Source organism: Hyla sarda, chromosome 8 (assembly GCF_029499605.1).
Source record: "Hyla sarda isolate aHylSar1 chromosome 8, aHylSar1.hap1, whole genome shotgun sequence".
Taxonomy (NCBI): Eukaryota; Metazoa; Chordata; class Amphibia; order Anura; family Hylidae; genus Hyla; species Hyla sarda.
Window position 1 is genome coordinate 159,854,141 of NC_079196.1, and position 24,312 is coordinate 159,878,452.

A 24,312-nucleotide genomic window follows, 5' to 3' on the forward strand; every position below is an offset into this window, starting at 1 on the left:
ACAGAGCCCTGCTTGTCCTCGGTGTACAGAGCCCTGCTTGTCCTCGGCGTACAGAGCACTGCTTGTGACTGCACCTAATGTGGGGAACTATACTGCACCTAATGTGGGGGAACTATACTGCAACTAATGTGGGGAACTGTACTGCACCTAATGTGGGGAACTGTACTGCACCTAATGTGGGGGAACTATACTGCACCTAATGTGGAGAACTATACTGCACCTAATGTGGGGGAACTATACTGCACCTAATGTGGGGAACTATACTGCACCTAATGTGGGGAAACTATACTGCACCTAATGTGGGGGAACTATACTGCACCTAATGGGGGGGGGACTATACTGCACCTAATGTGGGGGAACTATACTGCACCTAATGTGGGGGAACTATACTGCACCTAATGTGGGGGAACTATACTGCGCCTAATGTGGGGGAACTATACTGCACCTAATGTGGGGGAACTATACTGCACCTAATGTGGGGGAACTATACTGCACCTAATGTGGGGGAACTATACTGCACCTAATGTGGGGGAACTATACTGCACCTAATGTGGGTGACTATACTGCACCTAATGTGGGGGACTATACTGCACCTAATGTGGGGGAACTATACTGCACCTAATGTGGGGGAACTATACTGCCAACCTAATGTGGGGGAACTATACTGCCAACCTAATGTGAGGAACTATACTGCACCTAATGTGGGGGACTATACTGCACACAATGTGGGGGAACTATACTGCACCTAATGTGGGGAACTATATTGCACATAATGTGGGGGCTATACTGCACCTAAATGCTCTACTCTTCATGATTGCCCCACGTTTCCAAATTTTTTTGCTCTTTATATATGTCTTATCTATAAATAAGGCACTCTTCAAATATGCTTTAAAATGCATGATTTTACCTTTTATGAACAAGAAAATGACGACGTGCTGGTATAATGACGCAACACTATGGGGCTGGTATGTAATTTTTTCCAGGGCTGGTTTTCACACCCAGTCCGGCCCTGTGTATCATTGGATAAAAGTCTATGGACATTATCCTTATATTAAATAAAGTGAATTTTAATTTCCACAGATCCTTAGAATAGTTCCCAGTATGACTTTTGTTTCTGATAAGGATCCTTTATCTGAAGAAATTCAATTTAATGGGTGCTTTTTACATGAGAACAATTAATAAAGCTCAAGTACTCTGCAGTTTATTGGATGCTCCAGTTGATCATAGCAATTTAACTGAGTGCTATCAGATCTGTCTTCAGTGTAACCTCACTACCTGTTGGTGCAGACTGTTTTCGTGCGGATGACACTGATGGTTATGATAGTTACCTGCGTCCGATTCGTGACCCCGTTCGCCCATTCCTTGTCTGGGCAGCAGGCTTGGTGCACAGGCAGAGCTCCAGGAGCATGGTAACATCACGGCTGCAGCTTCCATGACATCAGCGCTCTTAGAGTTCCACCTGTGCACCAGGCCTGTCCCCCAAATAAGAAAGATAACAGGTGAAGGGGCCATGGATCTGGGATAGGTAAGTATCATTATCTTCAGTGTCTCCCACTTTATAAGCCTGTACCAACAGGTTAGTGCTGGTGACACTGATGACAGATTCCCATTAAAATTAATTTCCAACTAGAATATTCAAACATTCATATATTTAGTAAGTCAAAAGTTAAACTAATGGTAATTATGTCTGTTTTTCTTACAAAGCTATTGACATTTTCTCTTACAACAGGAAGTTCAGCCATATTTGTTATCTGTTTTTAATGACCTTTTTCTCAAAAACCTATAATTTGTCATTATTATTATTATTATTATTATTAATAATATTAATCATCATCATCATCATCCTAATAACAATCATAATAATGACCTTTATTTACTGTATATAGCACCAATATTATTCTGCAGTGATTATAATACAGAGGGTGCATGAACACACTAAATCAAATGCTATATAGTAACAGTGAGTGAGGGCCTTGGTCACAAGAACTTACAATCTATAAGGAAATGAGTTCTGTGTTCATACAAGTGTATTTTATGAGATCCAGTCTGTCTTTTTCTCCCATTAGCTCTTTTAAATAAGATACAGAAAGAGCAATGTCCGGTTTCATCTCATTGGACACACTAAAGAATCTGCACCCAGAAGTGTCAGGCAGTGTGAGTCATGGGAGTGTTATAGCTTTGCAGCTATTCAGTGTATATTTCTACTCTATTGGTCTCTTAGAGAGTTCTATCTTCAGAAGCATTCTTTGCATGGAGGAAATAGAGAAGAATGAGGAGGGCAGGGCTTTTTATATGGAATTTTTATTTATTTTTCTCTCATATGCATGAATGGTGTTTTCGTGTGTCTGGGAAATTTGGCAATGTACCAAAGTTGTCACGATGCCGGCTGGCAGGTAGTGGATCCTCTGTGCCAGAGAGGGATTGGCGTGGACCGTGCTAGAGGATCGGTTCTAAGTCACTACTGGTTTTCACCAGAGCCCGCCGCAAAGCGGGATGGTCTTGCTGCGGCGGTAGTGACCAGGTCGTATCCCCTAGCAACGGCTCAACCTCTCTGGCTGCTGAAGATAGGCGCGGTACAAGGGAGTAGACAGAAGCAAGGTCGGACGTAGCAGAAGGTCGGGGCAGGCAGCAAGGATCGTAGTCAGGGGCAACGGCAGGAGGTCTGGAACACAGGCTAGGAACACACAAGGAAACGCTTTCACTGGCACTAAGGCAACAAGATCCGGCGAGGGAGTGAAGGGGAAGTGAGGTGATATAGGGAAGTGCACAGGTGTAAACACTAATTGGAACCACTGCGCCAATCAGCGGCGCAGTGGCCCTTTAAATCGCAGAGACCCGGCGCGCGCGCGCCCTAGGGAGCGGGGCCGCGCGCGCCGGGACAGAACTGACGGAGAGCGAGTCAGGTACGGGAGCCGGGGTGCGCATCGCGAGCGGGCGCTACCCGCATCGCGAATCGCATCCCGGCCAGAGGCGGTATCGCAGCGCCCCGGGCCCGGAGCGCTGCAGTGAGAGGAGTGTAGCGAGCGCTCCGGGGAGGAGCGGGGACCCGGAGCGCTCGGCGTAACAGTACCCCCCCCCTTGGGTCTCCCCCTCTTCTTGGAGCCTGAGAACCTGAGGACCAGACTTTTGTCCAGGATATTGTCCTCAGGTTCCCAGGACCTCTCTTCAGGACCACAACCCTCCCAATCCACTAAAAAGAAGGTTTTCCCTCTGACCTTTTTAGATGCCAAAATTTCCTTGACGGAGAAGATGTCCGAGGAGCCGGAGACAGGAGTGGGGGGAACAGATTTGGGAGAGAAACGGTTAATGATAAGTGGTTTAAGAAGAGAAACATGAAAGGCATTAGGAATACGAAGAGAAGGAGGAAGAAGAAGTTTGTAAGAGACAGGATTAATCTGGCGCAAAATCTTGAAAGGACCAAGATAGCGTGGTCCCAACTTATAGCTAGGGACACGGAAGCGGACATATTTGGCGGAGAGCCATACCTTGTCTCCAGGGGAAAAAATGGGAGGAGCTCTTCTTTTCTTATCCGCGAATCTCTTCATGCGTGAAGAAGCCTGTAAGAGAGAATTTTGGGTCTCTCTCCATATGATGGAGAGATCACGAGAAATTTCATCTACAGCGGGCAGACCAGAGGGCAAGGGGGTAGGGAGGGGGGGAAGAGGGTGACGGCCGTACACCACGAAAAACGGGGATTTGGAGGAAGATTCAGAGATTCTGAAATTATACGAGAATTCGGCCCAAGGTAGAAGATCTGCCCAGTCATCCTGGCGGGAGGAAACAAAATGTCGTAAATAGTCACCCAAGATCTGGTTAATTCTTTCTACTTGTCCATTGGATTGAGGATGGTATGCAGAAGAAAAATTTAATTTAATCTTGAGTTGTTTACAGAGAGCCCTCCAGAATTTAGACACAAATTGGACGCCTCTATCCGAGACGATCTGCGTAGGCAAGCCGTGAAGACGAAAAATGTGTACAAAAAATTGTTTAGCCAACTGAGGCGCTGAAGGAAGACCAGGAAGAGGGATGAAATGTGCCATTTTGGAGAATCGATCAACGACCACCCAAATAACAGTGTTGCCATGGGATGGGGGTAAGTCAGTAATAAAATCCATACCAATCAGAGACCAAGGTTGTTCGGGAACAGGCAGAGGAAGAAGAAAACCAGCGGGCTTCTGGCGAGGAGTCTTATCCCGGGCACAGATAGTGCAGGCTCGCACAAAGTCCACCACATCAGTCTCTAGAGTCGGCCACCAATAGAAGCGAGAGATGAGTTGCACAGATTTCTTGATGCCCGCATGACCTGCGAGATGGGAGGAGTGACCCCATTTGAGGATTCCGAGGCGTTGGCGTGGAGAAACAAAGGTCTTTCCTGGTGGAGTTTGCCTGATGGAGGCTGGAGAAGTGGAAATCAGGCAGTCAGGAGGAATGATGTGTTGAGGAGAGAGTTCAATTTCAGAAGCATCTGAGGAACGAGAGAGAGCATCGGCCCTAATGTTCTTATCAGCAGGCCGAAAGTGAATTTCAAAATTAAATCGGGCAAAGAACAGAGACCACCTGGCCTGACGAGGATTCAGCCGTTGGGCAGACTCGAGGTATGAGAGGTTCTTGTGATCGGTGTAAATAATAACTGGAAATCTTGATCCCTCCAGCAGATGCCTCCATTCCTCAAGTGCTAATTTAATGGCTAGAAGCTCTCGATCCCCGATGGAGTAGTTCCTCTCCGCCGGAGAGAAGGTCCTAGAAAAAAACCCACAAGTAACAGCATGCCCGGAAGAGTTTTTTTGTAGAAGGACAGCTCCAGCTCCCACTGAGGAGGCATCAACCTCCAATAGGAAGGGTTTAGATGGGTCAGGTCTGGAGAGCACGGGAGCCGAAGAGAAGGCGGACTTGAGTCGTTTAAAGGCGTCTTCCGCTTGAGGAGGCCAAGACTTGGGATCGGCATTTTTTTTGGTTAAAGCCACAATAGGAGCCACAATGGTAGAAAAATGTGGAATAAATTGCCTGTAATAATTGGCGAACCCCAAAAAACGTTGGATGGCACGGAGTCCGGAGGGGCGTGGCCAATCTAAGACGGCAGAGAGTTTATCTGGATCCATTTGTAGTCCCTGGCCAGAGACCAAGTATCCTAGAAAAGGAAGAGATTGGCATTCAAACAGACATTTCTCAATTTTAGCATAGAGTTGATTGTCACGAAGTCTCTGAAGAACCATACGGACATGCTGGCGGTGTTCTTCTAGATTGGCCGAAAAAATTAGGATATCATCAAGATATACAACAACACAGGAGTATAACAGATCACGAAAAATTTCATTAACAAAGTCTTGGAAGACAGCAGGGGCGTTGCACAGGCCAAAGGGCATGACCAGATACTCAAAGTGTCCATCTCTGGTGTTAAATGCTGTTTTCCACTCATCCCCCTCTCTGATGCGGATGAGGTTATAGGCGCCTCTTAAGTCCAATTTAGTAAAGATGTGGGCACCTTGGAGGCGATCAAAGAGTTCAGAGATGAGGGGTAAGGGGTAGCGGTTCTTAACCGTGATTTTATTAAGTCCGCGGTAGTCAATGCAAGGACGTAGAGAGCCATCTTTTTTGGACACAAAGAAAAATCCGGCTCCGGCAGGAGAGGAGGATTTACGGATAAAGCCCTTTTTTAGATTCTCCTGGACGTATTCAGACATGGCAAGAGTCTCTGGGGCAGAGAGAGGATAAATTCTGCCCCGGGGTGGAGTAGTGCCCGGGAGGAGGTCGATAGGACAATCATAAGGCCTGTGAGGAGGTAGAGTCTCCGCTTGTTTTTTGCAGAAAACATCCGCGAAGTCCATATAGGCCTTAGGGAGACCGGTTACTGGAGGAAGCACAGAGTTACGGCAAGGGTTACTGGGAACCGGTTTTAGACAGTCCTTGGAACAAGAGGGCCCCCAACTCTTGATCTCCCCAGTGGACCAATCCAGGGTTGGGGAATGAAGTTGAAGCCAGGGAAGTCCAAGGAGAATTTCCGAGGTGCAATTGGGGAGGACCAAAAGTTCAATCCTCTCGTGATGAGATCCGATGCTCATTAGAAGGGGCTCCGTGCGGAAACGTATGGAACAGTCCAATCTTTCATTGTTTATACAATTGATGTAAAGGGGTCTGGTGAGACTGGTCACTGGGATGTTGAACCTGTTGACGAGAGAGGCCAAAATAAAATTTCCTGCAGATCCAGAGTCTAAGAAGGCCACAGAAGAGAAGGAGAAGGCAGAGGCAGACATCCGCACAGGCACAGTAAGACGTGGAGAAGCAGAGTGGACATCAAGGATTGTCTCACCTTTGTGCGGAGTCAGGGTACGTCTTTCCAGGCGGGGAGGGCGGATAGGACAATCCCTCAGGAAGTGTTCGGTACTAGCACAGTACAGGCAGAGGTTCTCCATGCGGCGTCGTGTCCTCTCTTGAGATGTCAGGCGAGACCGGTCGACCTGCATAGCCTCCACGGCGGGAGGCACAGGAACAGATTGCAGGGAACCAGAGGAGAGAGGAGCCGAGGAGAAGAAACGCCTCGTGCGAACAGAGTCCATATCTTGGCGGAGCTCCTGACGCCTTTCGGAAAAACGCATGTCAATGCGAGTGGCTAGGTGAATAAGTTCATGAAGATTAGCAGGCATTTCTCGTGCGGCCAGAACATCTTTAATGTTGCTGGATAGGCCTTTTTTAAAGGTCGCGCAGAGGGCCTCATTGTTCCAGGATAATTCAGAAGCAAGAGTACGGAATTGTACGGCATACTCGCCAACGGAAGAATTACCCTGGACCAGGTTCAACAGGGCAGTCTCAGCAGAAGAGGCTCGGGCAGGTTCCTCAAAGACACTTCGAATTTCCGAGAAGAAGGAGTGTACAGAGGCAGTGACGGGGTCATTGCGGTCCCAGAGCGGTGTGGCCCAAGCCAGGGCTTTTCCAGACAGCAGGCTGACTACGAAAGCCACCTTAGACCTTTCAGTGGGGAACTGGTCCGACATCATCTCCAAGTGTAATGAACATTGGGAAAGGAAGCCACGGCAAAGCTTAGAGTCCCCATCAAATTTATCCGGCAAGGATAGTCGTAGTCCAGAAGCGGCCACTCGCTGCGGAGGAGGTACAGGAGCTGGCGGAGGAGATGGTTGCTGGAGCTGTGGTAGTAACTGTTGTAGCATAACAGTCAGTTGAGACAGCTGTTGGCCTTGTTGCGCAATCTGTTGTGACTGCTGGGCGACCACCGTGGTGAGGTCAGCGACAACTGGCAGAGGAACTTCAGCGGGATCCATGGCCGGATCTACTGTCACGATGCCGGCTGGCAGGTAGTGGATCCTCTGTGCCAGAGAGGGATTGGCGTGGACCGTGCTAGAGGATCGGTTCTAAGTCACTACTGGTTTTCACCAGAGCCCGCCGCAAAGCGGGATGGTCTTGCTGCGGCGGTAGTGACCAGGTCGTATCCCCTAGCAACGGCTCAACCTCTCTGGCTGCTGAAGATAGGCGCGGTACAAGGGAGTAGACAGAAGCAAGGTCGGACGTAGCAGAAGGTCGGGGCAGGCAGCAAGGATCGTAGTCAGGGGCAACGGCAGGAGGTCTGGAACACAGGCTAGGAACACACAAGGAAACGCTTTCACTGGCACTAAGGCAACAAGATCCGGCGAGGGAGTGAAGGGGAAGTGAGGTGATATAGGGAAGTGCACAGGTGTAAACACTAATTGGAACCACTGCGCCAATCAGCGGCGCAGTGGCCCTTTAAATCGCAGAGACCCGGCGCGCGCGCGCCCTAGGGAGCGGGGCCGCGCGCGCCGGGACAGAACTGACGGAGAGCGAGTCAGGTACGGGAGCCGGGGTGCGCATCGCGAGCGGGCGCTACCCGCATCGCGAATCGCATCCCGGCCAGAGGCGGTATCGCAGCGCCCCGGGCCCGGAGCGCTGCAGTGAGAGGAGTGTAGCGAGCGCTCCGGGGAGGAGCGGGGACCCGGAGCGCTCGGCGTAACAAAAGTGCACAAAAGTTCTTAATTTATTTACCCTCTCTGTTAAAAGTGAATAATCAGAGCGTGAGAAGTTACCAAAAACAGGGCAAACTATTTCATAAATCTATTGGATTGTAAACAAATTAAAAATCACTGCCACTTTTTCAATAAATTAGCTGAAAGTGGTGGTGAACAGGGTAAAAGAAACATGTTTGGTGCATGACAATAATGAATTAAGTGAAATGTATTTTCCCATATTTTTTTCACCTAAATATACGCTAAACTCCAATAGTGCATGAGGCCCATAGTATGTGATTTCCTTACACGAGTTTGAGCTGTTTGCCATGGTTGCTGCTGCCTGAGTTGGCTTTGTCCACGGCACTTTTCAGATATGTGGAAGATAAGAAGTTGATGTTAGCGGCCAATGAAGGTATACCAGTGTTAGGAGGGTAGCTAATAGCAGGAGAAAGGAGAGAGACAAAGATGATTTAGTGATTCAGACTGAATTTTGTCAGACCAACAAAGTCAAATGAGATGTGTCAAGGCAATTCGAGAAAATAAAGTGGGTATGTGAGGTGTGCATGGAAGAGAGATGAAAATGGAGAGAAAGATTGATGTGGACACAATCCATTCTAGGGATGGTAGGTATGAAAGCAAACAATAGCTTGACAGCTACAATGAATGTGCATTGGGGATATTTTTGAGTAAAGGTAGAGAAACAATTAGCTATAGTAATGGAATTATTGACAAGTTTGTTTGAGTAGCTCACATAATCATACCTGTCACCTGCCCTATATTACTACCATACCATACTTCTGCTCTCATGCCACCCCTAGCATTTGTTTCTGATAGACTGAAATAGGAAAGTGATAGCACAGCAGTACATTCCTGGTTGAATATGGACACAGTTTAATATGTTTTCTCTGTGACTGGTTTTGTATAGTTCAGATTGCATGGTTTTGACACATGTAGCACAGGGCATGAGTAAGGTCAAGTGACTGTATATAAAATATATTGAGATTATAATACTAAGCATGCATTGCTAGTTGTCGAGTTATCTAGTTGTCTAAGTGCATAGCATTATTTTGTATAGCTGGGAAAGTTGGCAGTGTGAAAGTGTGACGATACAGGGCATTAGAAAGATATACCACCCACTTATGTAGTTTAGAACTACCGTATTAACATAAGATCTCCTAATTATAGTGATGTCAAAAAATTCTGTTTAAAGATATCAGCATATCACTCTGTATGTAAGAAATGCTTATATACAGACTGCTATAGATGTCCCTAGTTATGTAATAATTCATTTATATAGTTAGATATACATAATAAACTCATGAACTTCACTTATTCATGTCAATTTTCTTTGGTAATTTATGCTTGTGTCTGTGTTTTCTTAGGTTAAAATGTCAGTGTATTTGGAGTACTGCAAGATCATGGGAAAGTGGTATCTGCTCATGTGTGCTGTATTCTTCATCATTCAACAATTATCTGCTTTGGGACACAATTACTGGATCGGTTTATGGGCTGATGATCCCCCTGTGAATGGCACACAACAGAACACCAGCATGCGGCTAGCTGTATACAGCATTTTAGGCTTTGTGCAAGGTACAATATATAACAGTCCTCCTTTTTCTTCATAGTGTACTTTTTAAGCAAAGCACTGAAATCATATATAGGAATGCAGGTAAGTTGAGAAAAAGAAATATCCAAATATCCAGCCTGTCTATGTCAATAAAATTTCTTTATTGAAACCAGGAGTGTTGGGCATTTAAATTCGGGCTTGGACCCCGTTTCACAGGCACATTGCCCTGAACCTTCAGCCAGCAGGACAACAGTTATAATTGGATTTACATTGAACCAGGGGCGTAGGAACCCCCACAATTCGGGGGGGGGGGGGTTTGGATAGCATTGTAATTGGGTGTGACTTTGCAAAAGGTGGAGCCATAAAAGGGGAGGGACCAAAAGGGGGCGGAACCACTTAATTTTGCATGACAATACAGGCTCCTCATCACAGGTACCTTCAGGGAGGAGTGAATTCAAAAGATAGGGATTCGTCAGGACTGTGGGAGGTAGGCTGTGTGTGTGAGGTCAGGAGAAGGGGTTAGTGTAGTCACCATTAACACCTTGACGAAACATGGTGTATATGTATGCCATGGTAGCAGTCTGGGTGTATGAAGTGCACTTACTAGCTGAGTGCTCTCCATTTACTGCTAATGCCGCACATCAGTGATTATGTCCCTTCCCTAATAAAAGTGTAAACAAAAATAAACATATTTGGTATCGCCGAATGTGGAAATGTCCGAACTATTAAAATATGACATTAATGAAACTGCATGGTGAATGGTGTAAACTAAAAAAAAAAAAAAATACTAAGTCCAGAATTGCTGATTTCTGGTCATTTTATATACCAGAAAAAAAAAGTTTATCAAAAGTGATCAAAAAGTACAATCAAAACAAAAATGATACCGATAAAAACTACAGACCACGGAGCGAAAAATAAGTCCCATAAGTAAAAGTCTTATAGAAGAGGACAATTTTAAGCATCAAAACCAGTATACAAGGAGGAACAAAATACCATACATATTACCACCATACCATTACTGACCAAATCCTGAATACTGAGACCCATATTAACAATATCAGTATGCATGGAACAAATTATACCAGCACACAATTACTGGATAATACCACCATACTGAGTAAAAACCACTATAAACAGACTAACAATACCAATAATATCAGAATATATACAATACCAGGATCATATAATACTGCCTCATCAGGAACACACTTTACATCACACAGTGACTGACTAATGCATCATACTGTTACTGAATAAAACCACTGTATACAGACCTGTATCTTCCTGTACAGTGACTATAAAGAAGTAGATACCAGCTCTACACAGAATCAGTAGAAGACAGCACTGGATAAATCCATTGTCCCTGTAGTCATCCAGATAGCCAATCCGGATACCAAACATGCAAGAAAGTCCAAGACCACAGCACTAAAAATGGAAAAGAACTATCATTTATTGGTTCCTCAAAAAAAGCTTTTGGGGAACCAATAAACTACAGCTCTTTTGCACATATCAGTTTATAATTATTGGTGCTGTGGTCTTGGATTTTGTTGCAGGACCTGTATACCATATAAGTTGTTGTATCCAGGACCATATTAAGGTAGATACCAGCTGTACACAGGATCTGTATACCATATACTGTAAGTGATTATATTTACATCTAGGGACTCACAGGTAACATCATTTCTGATCAGCGATGTCCTCTTTCCTTTTCTTCTGCATCTGGATCAGACCGACATGTCAACTTCTTCTAGCCAAAAACCGTCTCTTAAGCATCTGCAGGAAAAACATGTTAGACTCTGCATTTTTCCAGTGCACTGCCCTCTCATAATAAGGATAGTAGGTCCCCCATTAAGTAGGCCTATCCCCACCACAGACCCCCCCCCAGTAGATAAATACATCAGAAATAAGGTAGGTTGTTAGCTAACTAGATAGGTAGGTAGGCAGGTAAGTAGGTAGCTAGCTACATGGGTAGGTTGCTAGCTACGTCGGTAGCTAAGTATGTTCATAGCTAGGATGGTTGTTAGATAGATAGGTCGGTAGGTAGGTGGATAGCTTGTTAGGTGTCTAGGTAGATTGTTAGCTAGCTAAGTAGATAGCCATACAGGTAGTTAGGATGCTAGGTAGGTAGCAAGGTTGGTTATTAGCAACATAGGTGGGTAGCTAGCTAGGTAGCCAGGTAGGCAACTAGCTAGGTAGGTTGTTAGCTAGCAACGTAGATAGCCAAGTAGTTAGGTTGCTAGATAGATGGATAGCTAGGTAGGTATTTAGGTTGCTAGATAGCCAGGTAGGTAGGCAGGCAGCATGCTACGTAGGTAGCCAGGTAGTTAGATAGCCTGGGCAGTAGGTAACCATGTAAGTAGGTTGTTAGCAAGCTTGGTAGGTAGGTATTAAAACTTATCAGGTTAAAATGTTGGGTCTCCCAGTACATTAATAATATAGACACTGATTTGAATAGGGACCTTCCATACGATAAAATATACCTTTTATTACGTTCCAATAAAATATCGATTTACACTACAAAATATACAGGCCGCCACCGGTCACCTATGGATTAGCACACATTTATCTTATTGCACTTGTGTATATGTAGTCTCTCAGGATAAACTCCATATAAAATGCAAAAACAAAAAGATATATACACAAAAAATTCCAACAGGAGGTATGGTCCAGGTTTATCTTCTGTTCTCAGTCAAATTTGAGTTTGTTACATGAATAAATTCCTTTATTTATCAATATGTTCTCATTTATGTCACTGTTCACATGTAACTCTGTTTATTCACTGTATCTGACTACATTTATTCTAGGGATGGTAACTAGCATTCACGTGTAGCAGTTAATTCTCCATGCCACTGTTCACACATATGTACGTTTTTTAGTTTGTGGATATTCTATTGCAAACAAACAATTACACTTTCCATAGTCACTGTGGCCAGTCCAATCTGTTAGCAGTCACCATGTTAGTTACCATTAAAGAACAATATAAATACTGGAATATCGGACCAACCACAGTGACTAAGGAGAGCATACTTGTTTGTTTGCAATAAAATATCTACGGACTAAAAGACTTGCATGTGTGTGAACAGTGACATGGAGAATTAACTGCTATATGTGAATGCTAGTTACTATCCCTAAAATGAATGTAGTAAGATACAGTGAGTAAACAGACTTACATGTGAACAGTGGCATAAATGAGAGCATATTGATACATAAAGGAATTTATGTGATGTAACAAAAAAAACCTCAGCTTTGACCGATAGTGAGAACAGAATAGAAGATAAAGCGGGACCATACCTCCTGTTGGAATTCTTTGTGTATATGTCTTGTGTGTTTTATACAATGTTTTTGAACTTTATATGGAGTTTATCCTGAGAGACTATTTATACTCAAGTGCAATATAATAAATGCGTGCTAAACCATAGGTGTATATTTTGTAGTGTAAGTCAATATTTAATTGGAACTTAATAAAAGGTATATTTTATCATATGGAAGGTCTCTATTTAAATCAGTGTCTATAAGATAGGTAGGTTGGTTTTTAGCTAGCTAGGTCAGTTGGTAGTTAGGTGGATAGGTAGTTGGTAGCTAGGTAGATAGTATGTAGGCAAAGTCAGATAGTTAGGTAGCTAGGTAGATAACCAAGTAGGTAGGTAGCTAGTTAAATAACCAGTTGAGTAGGTATCAAGGTAGGTAGCTAGGTTGCTACCCAGGTAGGTAGTTAGGTAAATAGCCAGGTAGCTTGTAGGTAGATAGGTAGCCAGTTAGGTAAGTAGCCAGGTAGTTTTAAATATATCCAGGTAAGTTGGAAGCTAGGTAGGTAGCCAGTATCAACTCTAAAGGATGCAACTGCACCACTTCTTATATGGGTCTCCCGTACTTAATAATTCAAAATAGAACACTTTGGGGACCTTAAAACTTCACTTTTATTATAAACTATTAAAATTATAGCACCTCCACAACATTCTATAAAAACTCTGAATGTGATGGCCGCCACCAGCTACCGCTCATACCCGCTTATTACTGGTCCTGCAATGCGGCTTTTGGTCACAATACACAGTGTTACCATTTTCACATAGACACACTAATATGCAATTACTTCTGTGAATGTTTATTACTGCTTTTTATTTTGCAGTCCAGTTATATGTAAGTTAATGTCCTTTGTATGTTTAGTTCACAAATAGAGCAACTGATTGAGTGCACTTCATACAATCATAGATGCATACGGGGAGATTTATCAAAACCTGTCCAGAGGAAAAGTTGCTGAGTTGCCTATAGCAACCAATCAGATCACTTCTTTCCTTTTAAACAAGGCCTCTGCAAAATGAAAGAAGCAATCTGATTGGTTGCTATGGGCAACTCAGCAACTTTTCCTCTGGACAGGTTTTGATAAATCTCCCCCATAGTCTCTAGTGTTATTCAAAGTGCATATATAATTGCACAAAATCCTGTGTATTACATCGGGTCCCTATATTAGCACCAGATAATGTATGCATTGTTCACTTTATTGCAAATGTCCCAACACTGCGCTATTGCACTAGTGCACGTCACTGGTCAACGTCAACGTGATCTCTGATGAATTGAAGTGGATGAAACACATAGGATCCCAAATACTTGAAACCAGCTACCACTACCTAGGAAACAGCGAAGTGCAATTACATAGTGTTATACAGGCTGCAGCCAATGCATAACAAAGGAAGCTGTGTATATATGTGGATTAGGAAATGGAGTGACGGGCACTAGTGCATTAACGCAGTGTTTGGACATTTGCAATAAAGTGAAAAGTGAATATATTACCTGGTGCTAATATAGGGACTCGATGTAATAGACAGGACTTTGTGCAATTATACAAGAAGGGTCCTGACATCAAGGCAAAGTTATGCAGCTTATGCTTATGTTTGTGTTTGCACAAAATGTGAAACAGTAACACCTAATTATATATGCACTTTGAATATCACTAGAGACTATGGCCGACATTTATCATAGTCTTTAGACTATGCGTCTAAAAAAGGTGCAAGCCGGGTTTATTTGCGCCTTTTGGTTTACACATTTCTATTGATTTTGAGTTGTAATACACTGATTTTGGCAAACACGTGATATGGAAGGGTTTTATGAACTGCGATTTTTTGTGAAAAGGCACAAAAAAGGCGCAAAGCCACTGAAAAGTCTCTAAAACTACACCAGCCCAGACTTAGCTTAGCTTTTTGGCATATGTGAAAAGAGAAATTCCAGAAAATGTGACCTACACAAAATGTATCAAATGCTCTGTGACCATTTAATAAATTTATACAAGGAGATAAAAAACGACAAGAGGTGCGCCCCTATTGAGGACCGTTTGGGTGGGTGATACCAAGTGGTAAGAAAGAGGGGTCCTTACCCTTAGGTGTTGCGCTTAGAGCACAACACCTACAGTAGCGTCTTGGAATGAATGGAAAGCCGGACAGCTGCCACGAGGAACTTCCCGGAGTGACGTCAGTCTCACCAGTAACGAAGCATCTGATGAAGACCCCTGTCGGAGTTTGAAACGCGTTGCTTTTAATGTCAAAATAAATGCATATACATCTATTCATGGACCAGCGCCGTTATTGAAGGGAACGAACACCTTTTCTACATTCCTATCCATTTAATAAATTTGGTGCTCCTACACATTACCAGCACACAAAAAAAAGGTGTAGCATAATGCTTCACTTACACATACAATGAGAAATGGCGGCCTAAGCATCTATGATTGTATGAAGTGCACTCCATCAGTTGCTCTATTTGTGAACTAAACATAGAAAGGACACTGGCCGCCATTAATCAATGTAGGTGTAAGTGAAGCATTTTTCTACACTTTTTTTTTTTGTGTGCTGTAATGTGTAGGAGCACCAAATTTATTAAATGGTCACAGAGCATTTGATAAATTTTGTGCAGGTCACATTTTCTTAAATTTCTCTCTTCACATACACCAAAAAGCTAAGTCTGGGCTGGTGTAGTTTTAGAGAATTTTCAGTGGCTTTGCGCCTTTTTTGTGCCTTTTCACAAAAAGTCGTAGCTCATAAAACCCTTCCATATCATGTCTATTGCCAAAATCTGTGGATTACAACTCCAAATCAGCAAAAATATGTAAACCAAAGGGCGCAAATAAACCCTGCTTGCGCCTTTTTTTTGCGCCCTTGTTAGACACAAAAAACAGTCCAAAGACTATAATAAATGTTGGCCATTAACTCACATATAATTGGACTGCAAAATAAAAAGCAGTAATAAACATTCACAGAAGTAATTACATAATAGTGTGTCTATGTGAAAATGGTCCAATAGAGTAAGTGTGAAATAACACTGTGTATTGTGACCAAAAGCCACATTGCAGGACCAGTAAAAAGCAGGTATGAGCGGTAGCTGGTGGCGGCCATCACATTCAGAGTTTTTATAGAATGTTGTGGAGGTGCTATAGTTTTAATAGTTAATAATAGAAGTGAAGTTTTAAGGTCCCCAAAGTGTTCTATTTTTGATTAGCAAAGCCACAAGCAAATTTGAAGGGTATATATAGTTAATTGTATTAAACTACCAAAGTGGTATAATGAATTATAAACCCAATAATAATATATGCACTAAAACAAACTGCCAATATATAGCATAATCCAAGAGAAACACTGGAGTCATTAATTAGAAAAATCATAAGAAATACTTAATACTGGAAAAAAATCACACGTCAATGTAGATTAAAAACATATATAAATATATAATATGTGCAGAGGAATCTAGCAGCAAGATAAGCAAGTAGGGTAAGCCCCAAATAGGATATATAATAAGGTGCAGTCAGGTAGTGACAAAAAAATATAATATACAATAGTTAATGCTGGCAACATGAATGATAGCAATACATAATTATAGAAGATGTCGCAACAATATCATACAAGTACCTAATAACGGGAACCAACAGTATAGTAATGTAAATAGTAATATCAGTTAATGGCAATAAATAATAATCCTGCACGTGCTATGAATAGTGATGTAGTGCATAATCACAAGCCCAAAATTACATAGTACATGTTCATAATGGCACGCTATATGGCACATGCAGGACAACAAATCATTACCCGTTACCAACAAGCGTGAAAAAAACAGGGGGCACCCACACTCCAACGTCCGTTTCGGCACACATGCCTTTTCCCTTCCCCACCCTAGAGCACACAAAAAAATGACATAAAACTCACTTAGTCCCACACAGCGATCTCCAGAAGAGCCGGGACGCGTTCTCTCTTCTCCACAGTGCAGGCGCTGATGATTGACGTCATCGGCGCCTGCGTCGGGGCAGAGGTCACGACCGTCTTTGAACTGTGTGCGCACGCAGTTCAAAAAGGCTCCGGCAGTGAGTGACCTGCTACAGATGCCTCCCTGGTTGAAATTGACGGGGAGCATATAATACAGCAAAGTAACTTGGGGGGGGGATTCCCCCATGATTCCACCCCCCCGGTTCCTACACCCATATATTGAATAAATGTAATGAAAAGCTGAGCCTTTTACAAAGCGCACCCAAGGCATTATGCTTGTCTTCGAACAGAGCAGCATAAAGGTGTGTGGGAACTATAGGTCATTTTCTACTGGGAATTCTGGGAAGAAGGATATGCTCTCATACAGATAGCACCCAACGCTCCCTTTACTCACTGGCACGTTACCACAGAGAAAGCAGGCAGAAGAATCACTACAGGGCATGCAGCGCAAGATTAAGCATTAGCTTCTGTAAATTGCTATCAGAATTGGTGACCTATAGGTTGCTTAGTACAAAGGAGACATTTGACCTTTTTTTCATCATTACAGACTGACTGGGCTGGAGAATCAGCAGGGGAATTTTGTAGACAACTATAACAGTGGTGTGTGTATGTGTGGGGCGGGGGGCTACATAGGATGTTAGAAGTGGCAACAAGTAATAAAGTCTCTGTTGTGCTTAAATGTGTTATGTATGAATTTAGAATTATATAATAATTTTGTTGGTGTGGCACTGCCAGAGTGTGATATAGCACTGTTTTTTTTGTCATTTCAATGCAGTTTTAACACCTTAAGGAACAAGGGCATACCGGTACACCCTTGGTCTTTGGTGCTTAAGGACAGAGGGCGTACCTGTACACCCTAGTCCTGTTACCGGTGTTTGAAGCATCAGTAGCTGAGCACGCTTCAAACCCAGCGCATAGCACAGATAACACTGATCAATGCTTTGCCAATTCATGCAATCGAAAGATTGCATGGTGTAGCCCCCTATGGGGACTATAAAATAAAAAATGAAGTAAAAAAAAAAAGTTAATAAAAGTGAATTAACCCCTTCCTAATAAAAGTTCAACCTCCCCCCCCCTTTCCCATTTTTAAAATAAAATAATGTAATAAAAAATAAAAATAATCATATGTGGTACCGCACGTGCGCAAATGTCTGAACATTAAAATATAAGGTTAGCTAAACTGCACAGTTGATGGCGTATACGTAAAAAAATACCAAAGTCCAAAATTGTGAATTTTGGGTCATTTCTACAGATGAACGAAATTACAGTGATTCGATTTGTCACAAACTTCTCGGCTCGGCAGTTGCTGATATTAGCCTGCATAAATTAGCTCAGCTTTCAGGTGCTCTCAGAGTGCTTTCAGACTCTCTCCTAGGACTGTATCCACCTTTTCCAGCCCACCGGAGCACCTGAAAGCTGAGCAAATTTATGCAGGCTAATATCAGCAACTGCCGAGCCGAGAATTTCGTGACAAATCGAATTACTGTAAGTTCGCTCATCTCTAGTCATTTCACATACCATAAAAAATTTATAAAAAGTGATCAAAAAGTCCCATCAAAATTAAAATGGTACTGATAAATACTACAGATCATGGCACAAAAAAACTGATCCCTCGTGTAGCCCTGTATGCGGAAAAATAAAAAAGTTATAGGGGTCAGAAGATGACAATTTTAAACATATATAACTTTATAATTTTTATAGTAGTAAAATAAAATAAAAACTACATATATTGGGTATCCTGGTAACCGCATGGACCTACAGAATAAAGATAAGGTGTCTTGAAACGGAAGCCCCAAAAATATTACAAAATTATTTTTTTCACCCCACAAATAATGTTTTTTTTTTATTTTTCTGCCGATTTTGGTATCAAATAAGTGATGTCATTACAAAGTACAGTTGGTGACACAAAAAACAAGCACTCATGTGGGTCTGTAGGTGCAAAATTGAAAGCGTCATGATTTTTAGAAGGGGAGAAGGAAAAAACGAAAATGCAAAAACAAAAATTGGCCTGGTCTTTAAGGCGAAAATGGGCTTTGTCCTTAAGGGGTTAATGCCATAGATGTGCTGGGTATATGGAACTTTTTTTTAATGCTTAGCAAATTAGTGCAGTCCCTTTATTCTGACATCCAAACCCACTGAGACTCCCACAACTTGCTAGATATCGCCAGAAGAAGTGCGTAGCTGAGCACTTCACTACCAGGCTCAGCAAGAGATGTTGTAATTCTTGTTGCAAGAGATGGGCTCCTAAGAATCACAATAGAGCCCGTCTCCTGCAAAAAGTCGGATTGAGCAGTGGGGCAGGGAGTAAAGTGCTCAGCCATGTGCTTCTCCTGGCTATAATTAGAGATTGGTGGGGGCCTGAGTCTGAGACCCCAACTGATCAAGACTTTTGACATGTCTGCGTAACATATCAAAAGTATTATTAAGTGACAACAATACTTTAAAGCTTGTTCAATGTCACATTCAGCTAGAATGGGGGGTAGAATATTGACTTATTGAGCTTTGTTTAGTAAGTTCACTCTTTCAGGAAGTCCCTTGTCTGTCTCTCATCTTAGGCCCCTTTCACACTATACATTCATCCGTTTTTAAAGATCCGATATATGTTCTGTTATGAAAACCCTGAAAATCGGCCATTAAACGGCATTTGTAAAAACCCCATAGACTATCATCCGTTTTAACCCGTCATAGCCCTTTATTAATAAAGGACATTATTTTGTGTTGGGAGAAAGTAATGGGAGAAATAGTGCATGCCCTATTTCTTCCGTCCTTTCTCCTGTCACAAAATAACATCCGTTATTAATAACGGGCTATGACGAGTTAAAACGTATAATGTAAAAATCCCATAGACCATAATGGAATTTTGTAACGCCCGTTTAATGGCCGATTTTGAGGGTTTTCTTAACGGAACATATAACGGATTTTTAAAAACGGATGAATGTATAGTGTGAAAGGGGCCTTATCGATGACATGGAGGGAATATGTCTGTCTTTTGCTAACCCACAAAATAAAAGCATCACCGAAGGGACAAAAACTTGACATAATGGTTGTTGTTAATACATTTTTAACTCATTTATTGTTTTCTATGCCACAGCTTTAGGTATCTTTATAGCATCTGCTACTATTATTGTTGGAGGTGTGTCAGTATCCCGGCAGCTTCACTCTAAACTCTTGTACAGCATCCTGAGGAGCCCATTGAGCTTTTTTGAACGAACCCCCAGTGGAAACTTGACTAACCGCTTTGCTAAGGAGATGGACACTATAGACAATATCATCCCTCAGATGTTAATGTTGATAATAATAATGACCCTGACTATATTGGAGATACTGCTGGTCATCGCAATAGCTACACCTCTTGCTGCCGTAGCCTTTGTACCCCTAGGAATACTCTATTTCTTCTTACAAGTAAGGAGCTCTTATATAGTCGACTGGGTTATTTTAGAGTTAAAATATTATTTTAGATGATTTTGTGTAAATTATCCACCATGATAATGTGTAATTGAATTAAAAAGTTTACACGAATAATCTTGTTTTTCAGTTCCAAACAGTCCACCATGTTACCAATTTTTATTTATACCAATTTACCAATTTATATACACACACACACACACACACACACATATATACACAGTCATGGCCGTCAATGGTGGCATTCCTGAATTTTTTCAAGAAAATGAAGTATTTCTCACAGAAAAAGATTGCAGTAACACATGTTTTGCTATACACATGTTTATTCCCTTTGTGTGGAAAAAAAGCAAATTGGACATAATGTCACACCAAACTCCAAAAATGGGCTGGACAAAATCATTGGCACGCTTTCAAAATTGTGGAAAAATAAGATTGTTTCAAGCATGTGATGCTTCTTTAAACTCACCTGGGGCAAGTAACAGGTGTGGGCAATATAAAAATCACACCTGAAAGCAGATAAAAAGGAGAGAAGTTCACTTAGTCTTTGCATTGTGTGTGAGCATGGACAACAGAAAGAGAACAGAACTGTCTGAGGACTTGAGAACCAAAATTGTGGAAAATATCAACAATCTCAAGGTTACAAGTCCATCTCCAGAGATCTAGATCTATCCGTCGACATTTAAATGAAATGAAACGCTATGGCAGGAGACCCAGGAGGACCCCACTGCTGACACAGAGACATAAAAAAGCAAGACTACATTTTGCCAAAATGAACTTGAGTAAGCTAAAATCCTTCTGGGAAAACGTCTTGTGGACAGATGAGACCAAGATAGAGCTTTTTGGTAAAGCACATCATTCTACTGTTTACCGAAAACGGAATGAGGCCTACAAAGAAAAGAACACAGCACTACAGTGAAATATGGTGGAGGTTCAATGATGTTTTGGGGTTGTTTTGCTGCCTCTGGCACTGGGTACCTTGAATGTGTACAAGTCATCATGAAATCTGAGGATTACCAACGGATTTTGGGTCACACTGTACAGCCCAGTGTCAGAAAGCTGGGTTTGCGTCCGAGACCTTGGGTCTTCCAGCAGGACAATGACCGAAACATACGTCAAAAAGCACCCAGAAATGAATGGCAACAAAGTGCTGGAGAGTTCTGAAGTGGCCAGCAATGAGTCCACAACTAAATCCCATTGAACACCCGTGGAGAGAGCTTAAAATTGCTGTTGGGAATAGAGAGACCTGGAGCAGTTTGCAAAGGAAGAGTGGGCCAATATTCCGACTGAGAGGGGTAAGAAGCTTATTGGTGGTTATAGGAAGCGACTGATTTCATAATTTCATTTCACCTTTTTTTCCAAAGGTTGTGCAACCAAATATTAAGTTAAGGGTGCCAATAATTTTGTCCAGCCCATTTTTGGAGTTTGGTGTGACATTATGTTGCTTTTTTTCCTCCCTTTTTTGGTTTAGTTCCAATACACACAAAGGGAATAAACATGTGTATAGCAAAACGTGTTACTGCAATCCTTTTCTGTGAGAAATACTTAATTTTCTTGAAAAATTTCAGGGTTGCCAACATTTACGGCCATGACTGGACATATATAACATTTTGTGAGAATTGTTTGTAGTCATGATTTGTACGCTATTTACACATTGTTTATAGTCCTTGGTAAAGTAGGTGAAATGACACAGTAGACATTGTGCAAGAGAACAACCCTGGAACTTAAATTTGAATGATAAAAAAACATTGTCACTATACTTAACATTATAAAATTAATTTTATGAATTTGTATTGCAAATACAAAATGTTTGCTTGAAGTTACTAACACAGCTTATCTTCATTCCAGAGATTTTATGTTGCCACTTCCAGACAGTTGAAACGTCTGGATGCAGTCAGTAAATCACCTCTGTACACTCACTTTAATGAAACGCTGCAAGGAGTAAATGTCATACGAGCCTTCAGAGAACAGGATCGGTTTATTCAAGACAACAATCTACGTCTAAACACTAATCAACAATTCTATTTCGCTAGCTTTGTTGCTAACAGGTAATAAAGTATAAAAGAAAATTTAAAGGTCATTATATAAAACTTTTGACATGTTGCCCACACATCTCAAAAGTCTTGATTACATTGGGTCTCACTCATGAGACCTGGTGCGATCACTAATTATCAGCCAGGGAATTGAGCAGCAGCAATCCGCTCACTCCCCAGCAGGACAGCAGATCTGATCTTTTTTCTGTAAAAGTCTGCAAAGAGACTTCTATTGTAACATAATGTATGTGTCCTTATTATAATTTGTTATTGCTGTGGGTGAACAGTTGTTTACCCTATATCTACCAGTCCAAGGTTACCCATTAACACACATACTTAACACATTCTTTTGGCTGAATGTTATTTCAGTACAGCTCTATGGAGAAAAAAATAAAGATATGTCAACATGTTATACATTGATTAAAAAGAAGATATGTGCAGCTCACAGCAGTAATGTGTGAGGTTAACTGGGATTTTCTCACACCCAGAGAGAAAGGAAAGGGAAAAAAATATATAAAAATAAAAAATATATAAAAATAGATTTCTCAGTCCTCAGCACACCAACCACTCATTTTGGATGTGCTTATTGGCTTACTCCAGGAAAAAATATAGAATTTTCAGACATTAACTTATGAAATTGACAGTTTAATCTAAAATATATCAAGCTAAAATATACAATTAAGCAACAGCCGCTGGGCCCTACGGCTGTGCATATAGTATAACACTGAACCCTAATGAGGGAATATATTAAAAATAATACCCTTATATCACACAATGGTAATACTAAATAGCCATATTCTGGGGAACAGAGAAAAATATTTGCATATCATCAAATGCCACAGTTTAGCATATATTGTCAGTCCTGAAATAAAAGTATATGCACAATCTCAAATGATGTACAAGTTCAAAACCTGTAAAAAGAAAGGGGACTAATGGATTGTGGCAATATGGTGGATTGCACTTGTGTCTCACCAGTCCTGTATATTAGTATATCGCCAGTAATGTCGGCATTAAGCTCCCTGCGAACATAAGATGCAGGCACAGCATGCCACTCACCCCACCACGTTAGTCCGGTTATCAGCGGTTTCCTGCTCTAACTGAAGGCGGTAGGAACGCACTGTGTGCGACCGCTCACTTCAGCAAGCTCCCGGTGGCGTGTGACGTGGATGGTCAGCTGACTGCTAGCCAGCTGATCGGGTCTGCTTGAGCACACTCCGCTGTATCTTTCAAAGTTGCTGTTCTATGTAGATGGTTCTTTCAAGCTCGCAGGTTTACCAATCTTTTTAAGTGGTTGTTTCTTGCGATCGCTTGCAAAGGCTTCAGCAGGCTTTGTATCAAGGATTGTACATTAATAAAATTTCCTCCAATACTTCAAATTCGGAAGTGTGAATAGGGTATAGGTAAAATAAATCAACCAAATGCGTTTCAGGGTGTATAGGTGAACATAAACCATTCAGTACCCCTTCCTCAGGGGGTACTAACATATACTGGAAAATGAAGGAGAAGTCCAGCACTGCAGTGAAGGCAGCTTTATTGAGTGAGAAGCACACAGTAAAAACACACTAGTCAGACATGTTTCAAGCGCGAACGCTCTTCCTTAGTGTGTTTTTACTGTGTGCTTCTCACTCAATAAAGCTGCCTTCACTGCAGTGCTGGACTTCTCCTTCATTTTCCAGTATCCAGGGTGCATAGCACGATACGGGAGGTGAGCTGGACTTTCTTTATTCTTTGCTGGGTACTAACATATACCACTGAGGAAGAGGTACTGAACAGTTTATGTTCTTGATTTTTAGGTGGCAGTGTCATTTAACCCACATACTGCCTCCTGCGCATAACACACAATGCCAAATACAGTACATGGGGGTATAATTGGTATTTATGTAATGCTTGATAGCAAAGCATTATGTTGTCACCATGGATTCAGAGTGTCTGGAAACAGTCTTGTGTGAATAGATAACACACTAATGTCTACATTTACACCTTCCTGTCACCGCCAGCCAAGTGTGACTATGTTCTCTAGGGTTAGACTCCCTTTTAAGTAAGCTGGAGTAGAAAAGAGAACACAAAGATGGATCCCTCCATGCAATATTTTA

At 42.1% G+C, this 24,312-nt stretch overlaps 1 protein-coding gene across 5 annotated transcripts in view; it reads left to right on the forward strand.

Moving 5' to 3' along the window:
• The window catches only part of LOC130285007 (multidrug resistance-associated protein 1-like), a 165,503-nt gene that overhangs the window by 112,657 nt on the left and 28,534 nt on the right, over positions 1-24,312 (forward strand). For all 5 annotated transcript variants that reach the window (XM_056536048.1, XM_056536050.1, XM_056536049.1 and 2 more), the window contains 3 exons: positions 9,356-9,563; positions 19,876-20,186; positions 22,035-22,234. In XM_056536048.1, coding sequence (XP_056392023.1) covers positions 9,356-9,563; positions 19,876-20,186; positions 22,035-22,234 — 719 coding nt within the window. The remainder of the gene's footprint in view (positions 1-9,355; positions 9,564-19,875; positions 20,187-22,034; positions 22,235-24,312) is intronic.